This window comes from Phascolarctos cinereus, unplaced genomic scaffold (genome assembly GCF_003287225.1).
Source record: "Phascolarctos cinereus isolate Bilbo 61053 unplaced genomic scaffold, phaCin_HiC Scaffold_1;HRSCAF=81, whole genome shotgun sequence".
In the NCBI taxonomy this organism is placed as follows: Eukaryota; Metazoa; Chordata; class Mammalia; order Diprotodontia; family Phascolarctidae; genus Phascolarctos; species Phascolarctos cinereus.
In genome coordinates this window covers 911,505-923,944 of record NW_027555514.1, presented here as the reverse complement: position 1 = coordinate 923,944, position 12,440 = coordinate 911,505, and the positions used below count along the sequence as shown (strand labels likewise).

General features: G+C 56.4%; 1 protein-coding gene across 4 annotated transcripts in view; it reads left to right on the top strand.

Annotated features, from left to right (window-relative positions):
• SLC25A13 (solute carrier family 25 member 13) overlaps positions 1–10,643 on the top strand; it is an 83,746-nt gene extending 73,103 nt beyond the window's left edge. For 3 of the 4 annotated variants that reach the window (XM_020999968.2, XM_020999970.2, XM_020999969.2), the window contains 4 exons: positions 4,238–4,376; positions 9,313–9,471; positions 9,582–9,672; positions 9,746–10,643. In XM_020999968.2, the coding sequence (XP_020855627.1) occupies positions 4,238–4,376; positions 9,313–9,471; positions 9,582–9,672; positions 9,746–9,902 (546 nt within the window). In that variant the 3' untranslated portion in view covers positions 9,903–10,643. Of the gene's footprint in view, positions 1–4,237; positions 4,377–4,926; positions 7,379–9,312; positions 9,472–9,581; positions 9,673–9,745 lie in introns of those variants that run through there. The other variant, XR_013485034.1, reaches the window with a different exon arrangement.
• The last annotated feature ends 1,797 nt before the right edge of the window (positions 10,644–12,440 follow it).

The following is a 12,440-nucleotide window of genomic DNA, read 5'->3' as shown; positions in this document are numbered from 1 at the left end:
CTGTTGCAATGGCAGCATCACTTCATGCCTTCCTCTACGTGAGGTCCGCCGTGTTCCTCTGTCTCTCCCTCTGTTTGCTGGATAGCACTGCCCCTCCTCCTTCTACGGATGTTGCCTGAGCTCCCAGTTTCGAGCTGAGGTTCATCTTGAGGCTCAGAGATCCCCAAGTTTGTTCCTCCGTCCCAGATTCTCAGCTCCACCCACTCCAGGTGGCAACACATCTCACTTCTGTCTCGGAATTCCTCTTCCTGCACTCTGGGTTCCCTGGCCTAGAGGGTGTGCTCAGGCAGTTTTCTCCCCCACTTTTCGGCTGCTCATCCCCCAGGTAAAGGACACCTCCCTTGCCTTCCCATCACTTCTTCCCTCCCTCATTCACACCTTGAATCTCTCCCCATGGACAGGGTCTCATCTCTGCCCGCAGAGGTGCCCTGGTCCCCTCCATTTTGAAGAAGGGTTCACATGGTCCTGTGATCTTCCCACCGTCTTGTCCCGGGGTTCCATCCTTTCGATGCCACCATAACAAAACAGCCTAGCCATGTCTTTGTACCACCCCTTCTCAGGCTGTCCTTTCTCCCGGCACTCCTGAGAGTCCTCTCGGAGGTGGCCCCTGATTTTCTGGTTGACCGCCAAGTGGCCGTGCTCCTCCGGGCCCTGGATCCCATCCCCTGCAGCCCCAGAGGGCTCCAGGAAAGTTGTTTCTCATGCCTCTTGGCAGCTCACCCGCTCTCCTTGCCTCTGTTGCTTGGGGTCTGTGTGACAGATAGCCTGGGCTAGGCCTCTGGTCCCTCGCTTTCCTCTGGGCACTCGTTAGCTTATCAAAGACAGTCCCTCCCACATCTGGGCAGTCTTGTAGAAGTGGACTGAGCCAGGGCACAGTGTGCCCGAGGCCATCACTGCCTCATGGGTCTCAGCAGCTGCTGCCTCGTCCTCCCCATGGGATGGGGGGAGGGACTCTTAACCTTTACCGCTGAAATCCCATCATGCTTCTGTGTCTGTTTGACCCTTCACTGGGGAGGTTTGTGGGTCAGTGTGATGCCCTTGGCTTCCTGAGGTAAAGGAAGTTGGTCCTGACCACTGGTTTGCATGAGCTTTTGTTCGTGTGTTTCATTTTAAATTCTAAGAAATGTAGACCAGATGCATCTCTTACTTCTGTCTAATTTTTGCTTTTTGTAGCTTTTTAATCCCACATCATGCAGTATCTGGTGTTTGCTCTCTGTCCTTGGAGCCTGGAAAACCCGGGTTCAAATCCTGCCCACATCCCTAGCTATAGGGCCCCTTTATGCCTGCATGGCTCCCTTAGACAGATGACTGAGCCGTGGGCTCTTTGTGAAGTAGCTGTTGTGTCTGTAACTAGGCCAGGCCCAGTGCTAGGCACAAGAGGAGAAGGCCCTGCCCACATCACCCTGGCTGAGGCCCCTCCCGCCTGGATCTCTGACCCAGATCACACGTGAGCCCTGCCCTTGGCCAGGTTTTCAAGGCACTTTCACCACTCCCAGAATCCACTTGTGGGGAGCCCATGGTTGGCCCTGCCCTCGAGCTGAGGGCCCCACGGTCCCTGAGCCCCTAAGGTATGGAGAGTGCCCAGCCCGGCTGGTTACATCTCCCCAGCCACAAGAGTGGGCGCCGCAACCTTAAGGACAAAGGAAAACTGCCCAGAAACCACAGGACAGGACGGGGCGGCGAGCTGAGCAAGGAAGCAGCGCAGTGCTGGCTGGCGAGGGGCAGTGGCCTGTCCAGCCCGGCCGCAGGGGCAGGAAGGTGTCTTCAGAATGGACTTTCCTCCCCCATGCATGTTTGCAGTTTCAGGCATTAAAGACCCACAGTGTGAAGGAAATCTGTGAGTGGGGTGGAGGCAGGCAGATGCTGGACTGGGCCAGGAAGGGGGGCTGCGGGAGCCAAGGGTTAGTCACATGGAAAAAGCCAGAAGAATGCTCAGGGATCCTGTGGCGACTCACTGCCTATTGTCTGCCACTCTGGGATCAAAACAACAATTCCCTGCACCCAATAAATCCTCCACCTGGAGGGTGGGTAACAAGAGGCCGGCCTGACGCAGCCCTTCAATCACCAGGGCAGACAAGGTGCGCCACTGTGGGCTTGAATGCGGCCAGGTCCCCGTGCTGGCATCTTTCCCTGAACTAGACAATGTGCATTCACTGCAGGAGGCCAGCCTAAGCCTCCGTCTCCTAGACCGGCTGGCTCCTTGGGCCCAGCCGACACAGAGGTGCCTTTGTGAGGCTAATTACCTTGTCCTTGCTGGGAAGGCATTGGCTTGTCTGCAGCCTTCTTCTCAGGTGAAGCGGGAGCAGGACAGACAGACAGGCAGAGCCCAGGCTCTGGGGAGATATGGGGCCCGCCTGAGTGTGGATTGTTTGCCAGAGGGCGCGAGATGTGTCTTTGGCCAGCCTCTCTGGGCCTTCCTAATTGGCCAGGGTTGGTTGCGGACGATTAACCTGAAGTTAAATGAGGCCTGCCTTGAACATGCCTTCCCAGATGAGGAAGGGGAGATTCGAGGAGTCGGGGATACTGGAGGGAAGCCAGAGCTAATTCTTCGGCCTGATCCCAGTCTGGTCCAACCTTGTTTACAGGGCAGGTCACCCCTGGACAGGTCACGTACCCCCTCTCCCCCAGGTAGGTCAGCCCTGGACATGTTGGCCCCCGGGCAGGTCCATCCCCCAGACACACGGGCAGGGCAGCCTCTGGGCAGGTCACCCCCCACCCACCCCTACCCCCACAAGTCAGCCCAGGACATGTAGGCCCCTACACAGGCCGGCCCCAACAGGTCACCCCTGGGCAGCTTTTCCCTTCTAACTTGTGTCCACGTGAGTAAAGAGCGCACTAAAAACCCACTCGTTCCAGGTTCCAGAGGGGACTTGGACAAGGGGAGGTGATGCATTGCCTGTGCATTTCTCCAGAGGGGGTTAGTTACTTTAGGCCTATGTACAAGGAAGCCATGGGACTGTATGGGATGGGCCCTGCAGGCCTTTGCCTTTCCTGGCCTGGGGCCCAGTGTGTCCCAACAGTGCTGTCAATGGGATCAGCTCACCCGAGTGGTCTTGGATCGGCTGGGAGGTCTGGGAGGCCTCTTGCCTTCTGGTCAAGGAGAAGAGGGGCTGGGATACAGCCTGAGGGTGTGAGACTGTACAAAGGTGCCAGGTCTCCTCAGGCCTGGTTTCCCCAGGTGAGCCAGGGATGGAGGATTCGTCAGACATGCAGCTCTCTGGGTGAATCTCAGAAGTGAAGACTGGGGGTCTGTAAGAAAAGAAGGGGCGTACTCTCTTTCACAGGGTCCCCCCAAGCCGGAGGCTTTGGGAATTTCCCTGGTTGCCCCCTGAAGTCCCTGCAGCCTCCATCTCATGGCACAGCCTGGCAGGCCCTGGAAGTCCATCTCACTAAGCTCCTGGCAGTCTCGTGGTTGAGGGAGGTGCCACTGGGCTGAAGGCAGCAGGGTACTGTCTACACACTTGTCAGTGTTTGCCCCAGGAGGTCACTTACCTCCAGATGGTGACTTTGGAGGGGGTAAGGAGGCACTTTCTTGTCAGTTTAGAAAAAGCGATCCTTTGAAAGAAACCATTTTTGGAGTAATTTCCACAGGTCCCCCAAACATGGCTCCTGAGTTGGGTTGGGGAGGCTGTGGAAAGCCAGGCCTCGCCTTCAGCCCCACCCCCAGCCAGGTTTGTCTCACACTGACCCAGGGTCAGCCCCAAGGCTTCCCCGGGCGCAGCGTCTCTCCCCCTGTCCTGGCCTTCTTCTGAGGCTCTGGGCCCAGTGAGCGATAGCTCTGAGGGGTTCCATCTTGTAAGAAGAGGGCTGCTGGTCTTCTCCAACCAGTGTTCCCCTCCCTCACAGCCTCCATCCTAGGCCTTCTCCCCTCCCCTGTCCTTCCTCCTTCCTCAGGTAGAGGATGGAGGTCAGGGCCGCACTTCCGGGACTCTTCCTGCTGCTCTCTCAGTGCCTGCGTGCACCTTCTGTCCTGCTTCAGAATCTCTCATCTTCCTCAAGCGCATCGAACAGACTTGCCTCCCTGACTCCTGCCTTGTGTCTGAAAACCCGTTCATGCCCTTGGCTGCTAGGCCTGGCCTGGCCCTTCTGTGCCCCTCTCCCCTGTGCTCCCCTGGCTGACACTCCTCCTCTGTGGTAGTTCTGTCTCCACCCACGGGAGCAGAGACCAGGCACTCTCCGTGTCAGAAATGATGTGGTGCTGAACAGCGGCTCTCACACTTTCCCTTCCGCCTTGCAGGGTGCCAAAGCGTGCTTTCTGCGGGACATCCCCTTCTCTGCCATTTACTTCCCCTGCTACGCGCATGTGAAGGCGTCCTTCGCTCAGGAGGATGGGCACGTCAGCCCTGGCAGCCTCCTCCTTGCGGGGGCCATCGCTGGTAAGTCTCCTCACCCCTTCCTTTGTCCTGCCCCGAGGGAAACGCCAACTTTCCCTGTCTTCAGTGTCTCTGAGAGAAAGCGGAGGGGTAACCTGTGTGTAAGTTGTGTGTTTGTGAGTGTGTGTGTGTGTGTGAATGCATGTGAGCACGTGAATGTGTGTGTGTGAATGTATTGAACACATGCAAGTGTGCATGTGTGTGAATGCATGGTTGTGTATGAATTCATTTGAGCTAGTGTGTGTGTGCGCATGAATGCATGTGAATACTGCATTGTGTATGAGTATATGTGAGCACGTATGAATGCACGGGTATGTGTGTGAATGCACGCATGCATGTGTGAGAGCGTACATATGGGTGACTGCATGAGTGTGGGGGTGTGTGTGTGTGTGTGTGTGTGTGTGTGTGTGTGTGTGTGTGTGAGTTCACGCGGACGTTGTGTGAGTACATGTACATCAGAAGCCAGGCCCCGGAATCTGGCCAGGACCCTGGTCAGCATCTGCCCTTCCTGGCCTCCAGGAGTTTGAGCCTGAGGCACATTTTCCCTCTGTAGGTAGACGCATACTCACTGACGGGGCTCTTTGCACCCCCTGAAGGAGAGCCAGGACGTGGGACCCCCAGAACCTTGGCGGGGGGGAGTAGCCTCATCTCCCACCTCCGTGCCTTTGCATAGCGGGTCTGCCCTCGTGGCTCACCCCATCTATTTGGCCCTCCTCCACAAGGCCTCTCCCATCTCCACAGGTGCTGTGCCCCTGTACCCACTGGCACTGCTCCATCTTTGTTTTTGTCTCAGTCCACACGGATGTGTCTTGTCTCTGCAGTGGAGCGTCGGTGTGGTTTTTACTGACTCTCCAGCACAGTGCCACGTGGGGATCCCCCAGAATGCCCCTGTCAGGGGAAGGGTCATCAAGATGTTGATTGGGGTGGAAGAGACGGGGAGGTCTAGACTTCAAGGGTTCGAATGATCCAGGGTGAGGAGGGTGTGGCTAATGTCAGCCCCCAAGGCCAGCTGGAGGGTGGCCGGAGACAAGAGGTCATCACGTTCATCTCTGGCCTGACACAGGCCAGGAGACTTGGGAAACGCAAATGTAGAAGAGACCCCGCACAACAACTCTGGCGTTGGAGGCCATTCCTGTTCTTGTGAGTGGGCTGGCAGGGCTGCCCCCCAGGGGAGCACCCAGGCGGCTGCTGTCAGTCCACCAGCACACACACGGGGAGGGATTGATATCTGTCCGTCAGCCAGGCACGTAGCAAGCGCTGGCTCTGTGCCTGGCACTGGGTACACAGACAAGAGAAGCAAAGCCCTGCCCACGGCAGGCACATAGACGGCGCTGTACAAATTAAAGAGTCAGCGGAGGAAAGGCACGAAGTGCAGGAGGAGAGAAGAGGGGAGAACGGCTGGCCGGTGGCCCGTCTGGGGGGTGAGGAAAGGGCACTGAGCATCTACAGAGAGCATCCACGGGAGGCGGCCAGTCTGGGGGAGGGCCCCAAGTCCGGGCAGTGAAGAAGACTGGGGCACAGCCGAGGGGGCGTCAGCCGGGCTGGGTGCTTTGATGGGGCTGCCTGTGACCCACAGGGCTCTGTGCACCTGCACGCCCCGAGGGCCAGCTGCTGCTGCTTCACGCCGGTGCCCACTGATGGTCGTGGCGGCGGTCAGGGAAGAGCCTCTGCTCAGGTCCCTGGGGCACAAGTGAGATATGGGATCCTGGGCAAACAGGGGGCCCCGGGATCACAAGAGAAGAGGTGAAAGGCACCTTCTGAGTGACAGCCGTCCTTAGGGAGCAGTCACAAAACGTGGGTGGCTGACAGGGAAAGGCAGCTCTTGGCTTGTGGGAGACTAGAGCCGCACAGGAAGAGATGAGGCCACCTCGGGAGAGAAGCGGGAAGAGTCTGTGGGCCCAGCGGACCTCCACAGTCTGCCCTCACACTGCCTTTATACTCCCTCCTTCATCTTTGGGCTCACAAGGAAGGGTTCTAACAGGCCTGTTCTCAGAGGTGTGGCATGAAGGCGGAGCCATGATGCGCCTCAGCGCACCCCGGCTCCTCCTCGCTCTATTTTCTCTCACCGGGTGTTGGAGGCACTGAAGGCACAAGGTCCCCAGCCTTGCGGCCACCACGTCCTCCGCGCCATCCAAGCTCTCACTGTGCCTTGCGCCGTCCACACAGTGACAGGATGCGACGGGGCTCAGACACGCCCTCCTCCCCTCCCCCCTGTCAGTGACCATCTGGAGTGAGTGTTAGTCAAGAACTCTCCTGGGTTGGTGGGGCTGTGCCCGTGCCAGGGACGCTGTGGTGAGCTCTGGACTGAAGGATTCCAGGAAGGGTGAAAGATGTCTGTCCATGCAGTAGCTGCCCCCCATACTGGTGCTGCATGGGGTGGGCAAGATGGAGGAGAGGGGGGCCTGGCCTCTGGACACCCTCAGAGCTCGTGTCTGCATTAGATCCTCCCTCAGGTCGCCACACTGCCTGTGGACGCGCTGTCCTGGACACTTCTCCCACTCCTCTCGAATCCAGCCTGGGCAGCTTCCTTAGGAAACCAGGCCTTGTGCTAAGCCCCAGGTGAACCCCACCGCGCCTCTCCCAAGACCTGCTGTTGCATCTTCAGAGACCAGCAGGAGCCTGCAGGGAGACCTCGGGGGGAGACGCCACACATGGTCTCTCCTGCGGCGTGTCCTCACCGGTGTTCGGCATCTTCTGGCCTCGGCGGCCTGTGGAGCAACGTGGACTCCCCTTGGTCATCCAGCAGCCAGCTCCCCCCAGGACCCGATGCCACCCTTCCCCAGGGTGTTGGTGTGGAGCGAAGCGTCGGTGACCGAGCCGTTGGCATCAGAGAAGCAGAATGCCTAAAGGATCGGGCATCTCGGCTTTGCTCAGACCTCGCTGGAGTGTGATGGGACGTCGGGCGTGGATGGCGTTTTCCTGCCATTCCGGGCAGGCATTTGTTAGTGAAGGCCCAAGTCTCTCACCTCCAGGGCTGGAAGGACGAGGCGGCCGCTGAGCTGACTGTAAGTTGGCATAAGGGGAGCTGCGGACCTCTGTTAGCAGGCCTCCCGGCCCCTCCTGCCCCATCCTCCTCGTCCTGAGGCTGTCCGTCTCCTCAGCTGTGCAACGGCATGATAGGAAAGCTGAGCCAGGTGCCCCTAAAAGACACTTGAGGGCCCAGGTTGGGCCTGGCCCCTCTCCTGTCTGTTCCGCATTTACTTACAAGTCCCCACACATCCACGTTGGTTTCTCCAGACAAATCCTATTTTTCCAGCATTGACCCTGTTTCCTTTTGTGTCCTCAAAATTAGTTCTTGAACATTCCTCATCTTTAAGCATTTTAGTGCATGGGAGCTCACCCGGTTCAGGGAGGGCCAGCACCTCTGTGGGAGGGCTACCCGTCCACCTGTGGTGTCTGCCTGTCACCCACCTCTCACCGGTGGCTCCCGTCGCACGCACAGCAGCAGTGTTCAGTAAACCTTCTCAGCTGGTGGGCTAGACCACTTAACTGACAGGCCTCAGACCCGTCGTGGGGTTAGGGGATGTCTGGCCCAAGCAAGGGAAGATCCCCCCCCCCGGTGGAATGAGCAGAAAACAGTTTGTTCCAGCGGCCACGGGGGCAGCTGAAGCAGATGCTGTGGAGTGTCCAGGGCACCCCCTTCTTCCCGGGCCGTCTCCAGCCCTGACTTTTGTCACCAGAGTTCAGTGACTGGAGGAGAGAGGGAGGCTGGTGACTGCAGCTCTGCCTCACTGATGTTCAGTTCATGCCGAGTCAGGGCATCACCCTATGATGTCAGACAAAGTGTGAGTGGTAGTGACCGTGCCTGTCCTCCTGCCAGCCGCTTCCCGAGATCCAGGGTCTCTGTCAGGCTGTGCCATGCACGCTTGCTTCCTCTGTCCCAGTACCCATCCCTCCTTCTGGATGGGCGTCAGACTCGGCAGAATTTCCCCTCGTTGGCTCTTCTGCCTTGGGATTTCCGCCATCGTGATGCCTGGCTTGACAGAGTAAAGCAGTTCCTCCAACTGCTTCAAAGAGTCCACTCGACGCAATGCAGTGCAAACCTGGAGAGGTCTTCACACCTGTGACTGGGGAACCTCGTCCCAGAGGTGTTTCTTAAGGTGCTTCTTTGGACAGTGGCAGAAAGACAAGAGTTCTGTTTCAGTAAGAGTGTGTGTGAAGGTGTGGCATGCTCATTTGTACCAACACAGAATAACCTTAAAAGTCATCTATGAGCCAGACCATACTGGTCTGGACAGAAAGCGTCAGAGAATTATTTAGCCTGAAGAAGAGCTAGGCTGCTTTAGGCCACTGCTTGTGACCGCCTGGTTTCGAAACAGTTTGAGACAGTGCCTTCTTCCTGTAGCTGCCTCACTTTGGAGAAAGTGATTTAGACTTTGTCCCCAAGGGTAGCTAACATAGGCTGGGCTCATCCTGGTTGCCCCTTTCCATTGAATACTAGCCATCATCATTAGAAATCTTCCACCAAGGATTGGGGAACAGTGTCCAACCCTGGGCAGAAAAGAAATGTGGCTCCTTCTTGTAGAAGAGAGTGAGCCCGGAAGGGTTAGCTGTGCTTGTCTAGCTCTGGTAGGGCAGGGGGTGCCAGCAGCCACAGACACATTTCAGGAAGAGGCAATATAGACTTCACCTTTAAAAAATCTGACCCTCATAACTTGGCAAGTTGCTAGCTTCAGCAGATAAGTTCTCCATTTTTGCTTCTCAACTTGAAGCTAAAAATGTGGATAACATGGAAGAAGAGTTTGGAGTCCGACTTATCCTAAGGGGGGCTAAGTCATGGGGGGAGCCCTGTTCAGGGGTGGGCACAGATGTGCGCACAGTAGGACTACGCCTCCCACTAGGAGTGAGGAGCAGGGTGCCTGTTCAGCTCTTAACTAGGAAAGAGATTTTTATGCAGCAGTAAAATGCTTCCCACGGATGGCTTGTGTTTCTCCCACAGGTATGCCAGCTGCATCTTTAGTGACCCCTGCTGATGTGATCAAGACAAGATTACAGGTGGCAGCTCGGACCGGCCAGACCACCTACAGCGGAGTGGTGGACTGCTTTCAGAAGATCCTTCGAGAAGAGGGTCACAGGGCCTTGTGGAAGGGGACAGGGGGTACGGCCGGGGAGGCGACGGGCGGCCTGCTGGGAGCCCCTGGGGGGAGGGCTCAGAAGCTCCCAGGCTGGGGACTGGTCTCAGTTCGTGGTTGCCCCTCTCTCCGCCAGCCCGTGTGTTCCGGTCATCACCCCAGTTTGGTGTGACACTGCTGACCTACGAGCTGCTGCAGCGTTGGCTCTATGTGGATTTCGGGGGCACGTGAGTATAGGGGAAGGGTGGGTAGGGCCCCTCCTTTGATCCCCAGAATCTCACTTTGAATCTTTTGTTTCAGAAAACCGGCCTCCCCAGAGCCTGCTGTGAAATCCTTGCGTCCACCCAACGCCGATCACGTGGGGGGCTACAAGTTAGCCGTGGCCACATTTGCGGGCATCGAAAACAAGTTCGGACTTTACTTGCCTCGGTTCAAGCCATCCATGCCCACCCCCTAGCGGCCTGCACTGCTGATCGGGCAGAGCTGGGGGCACTGTCCTTCCTCTCTCCCTCATCTCATTCACATTTAGGTTGGGGCTTTCTATCATGATCACTCTGTGGAATCGTTTGGGGATTGTGCTTCCTTAACCAGATCACGGTGAAATTCCTGCTCCTGATTCGTTCTGGCCTCCAACCTTGCCTGGTGTTTGAGTGAGAGAGGACAGGGCAGGAGCTGAGTGACAGACAGATACGAGGGCCTCTCTTCTTGGGCTGGGATTGTGGCTGGAGCTGGGGAGAGGAGGGGCTGGAGAGCCCTGATGTTTCTTTAATACCAGGATCAGCCACTCTGGCATCAGGCTTTAAACATTTACGCGCACAAGCTCTGTCTCTGGATTGTATTATGAAGCATTGATGTGAAACATGTTTTTGTGTAATGCAAACCACATTGACTGTTCAGACCCCAGACTCTGTTCCCGGCATCGGGCTGCTTGAGAAGAGGGCTGTGTCCATACGCTCTTGGTGTGCCCTGGCATTTTCTCTCGCTTTCATCGCACATGTGGCTGGGCTCCCCTCTCCGGGGGCCAAAAGGCAGACAGACCAGGCCCCTCCCCCCCACCCTGCAGCCACTGTCCCTGCTCTTCTCTTTACCCTGAATCATGTCGAAGACAAAGATGGTCTCTGATTTCTGGTGCCCGGGGTCGTGTTTGTAGGGCTGTGTATTTATTTCTGAGGAGAGAAATAAACCCTTCAAACAGCCATTCGGGTCTGACTCTGCTTTGGACTGGGGGCCATCTCCTCCAGACCAGATCGTGCCCATATTGTCCCAAGCCTGGGGAAGTCTCCCACGAGTAAGTCAGAGGTGGCAAATGGGTCCCTGGAACCCAAGGACAAAGATTGGCCTCTTGGGCCTTGGCGTACCCCAGCACCCAGCAAATCCGGCCCTGAGACTGTACATACAGCCCTTGTGGAACTCCTGCCCCCGCCTCGCCCGGGCCTCCCTGCTGGGGTAGGATGGAGTGCAGCGGGAAGCCAATGCTAGCAGCACTTGGCTCTGGGCATGGGTCTGTGGGATCACAGCAAAAATGACAGAGGTGTTAGGTCAGGGAATGTATCCTCTGGTCCTCTGGGGACAGAGCAGGGCCATGCCTGCCTGGGACAGTGTTTCTAGGCACCCCAGCACCAATCTTGGGAGGGAGGTTTGGGCCCCCCCACGTTAGTGGTAAGGTGGGATTCAGACTGTGGATGAAATGGGACTCAGCTGGCGGGTCTGTAGGACAGGCACCCCCTTTGCTGAGTGAACATTGAGCAAACAGCAAAACTTGGCTGCCACCTTTTTCTGGGAAAAGTCCTCTGGGCTCAAGGTTTTCAGTAAACACAAAGCACTTTCTTCTCTTTTGAACTAGGACCCCACTGTCATAATTTGGCAGGTTGCTGGCTTTAGCAGAAAAGTTCTTTTTGGTCAGGACCCCATTCCCTCTCCCGGCTGCCTCACCCGCAAGCCCAGGCCCAAGTATGGGGACTGCCCAGACCAGCCCAGAGCCTCCGCAGACACGGCTGGCCCTGTACTCAGGTAGCTGAGCTCCCATCTGCTTTGGTTTGGAGATTTCCAGCTGTTAAGAGGGCTTTGCTTGAGGCAAAACCACAGTGCCCCCAGTCTAAAATGAAGAAACGTTAAGCAGCTGCCTAATTGTTCTGCCTGTGGCTCTCTCCCCAGACAGCCACCAGTGGCCCTTCGCTCTGACCTTCAAGGCTCAGCTCAGCAGAGCCATGATTCAATATTCTTCGATTCTCGGAACCTGGTGCTGGACTGAGCATCTCAAGGATGTTGGGACCAGCTTGGGGCCTTAGAGACAGCCCCCGTTAGGTTATTAGTTGGGAAGCTCTTTTAACACAAGTTGAAGCAACTCTGAAGTTCTGCCTCATAACCGTCGGAAGGGAGAAATAAATGTCAAAAGACTATGGGAAAGTCATAACAGCTAGCATTTAAATGTTTGCAAAGCACTTTGTGAATACATTTTTCAGCTCTCAGAATGACCTTGGAAGGGAGGGGCTGTTATTGTCCCCATTTTATAGATGAGACCTGCCCAGAGTTGCACCTGATGCCAGATTGGAACTCAAGACTTGCTGTCTCCAGGTCCAAGTCTCACACTGTGCTGCCTCGCTGCCTTGGCAGAGCCAGGAGCTGATCCAGCCATTCTGGAAAGCAATTTGGAACTAAGCCAGGAAGATGCTCACTTTGTATCCCCTCGACCAGCTAGACCCCAAAAGAATTTTTTAAAAAAGGAAAAAAGAGAAAGAATCCCTATGTACAAACACAGAGAGGCAAGTGGCCAAAAATGAGAAACTTGAAGAATGCTGTCTTGGGGAGTGGGTTGGGATTTGGAGGGAATGGAATATGATTGCACCATAAATGGATGAAGTGAACAAAATCAGAAGAAACCAGGAAGACCCTGTGGCCAGACGTGGAGAGAAGCCCATAGAGCAGGAAGACAGACAGACAGCAGCCGACTGTGTCATTCTAGAGCACAAGGACAAAGCCGCCTGGCCTGCTCCCA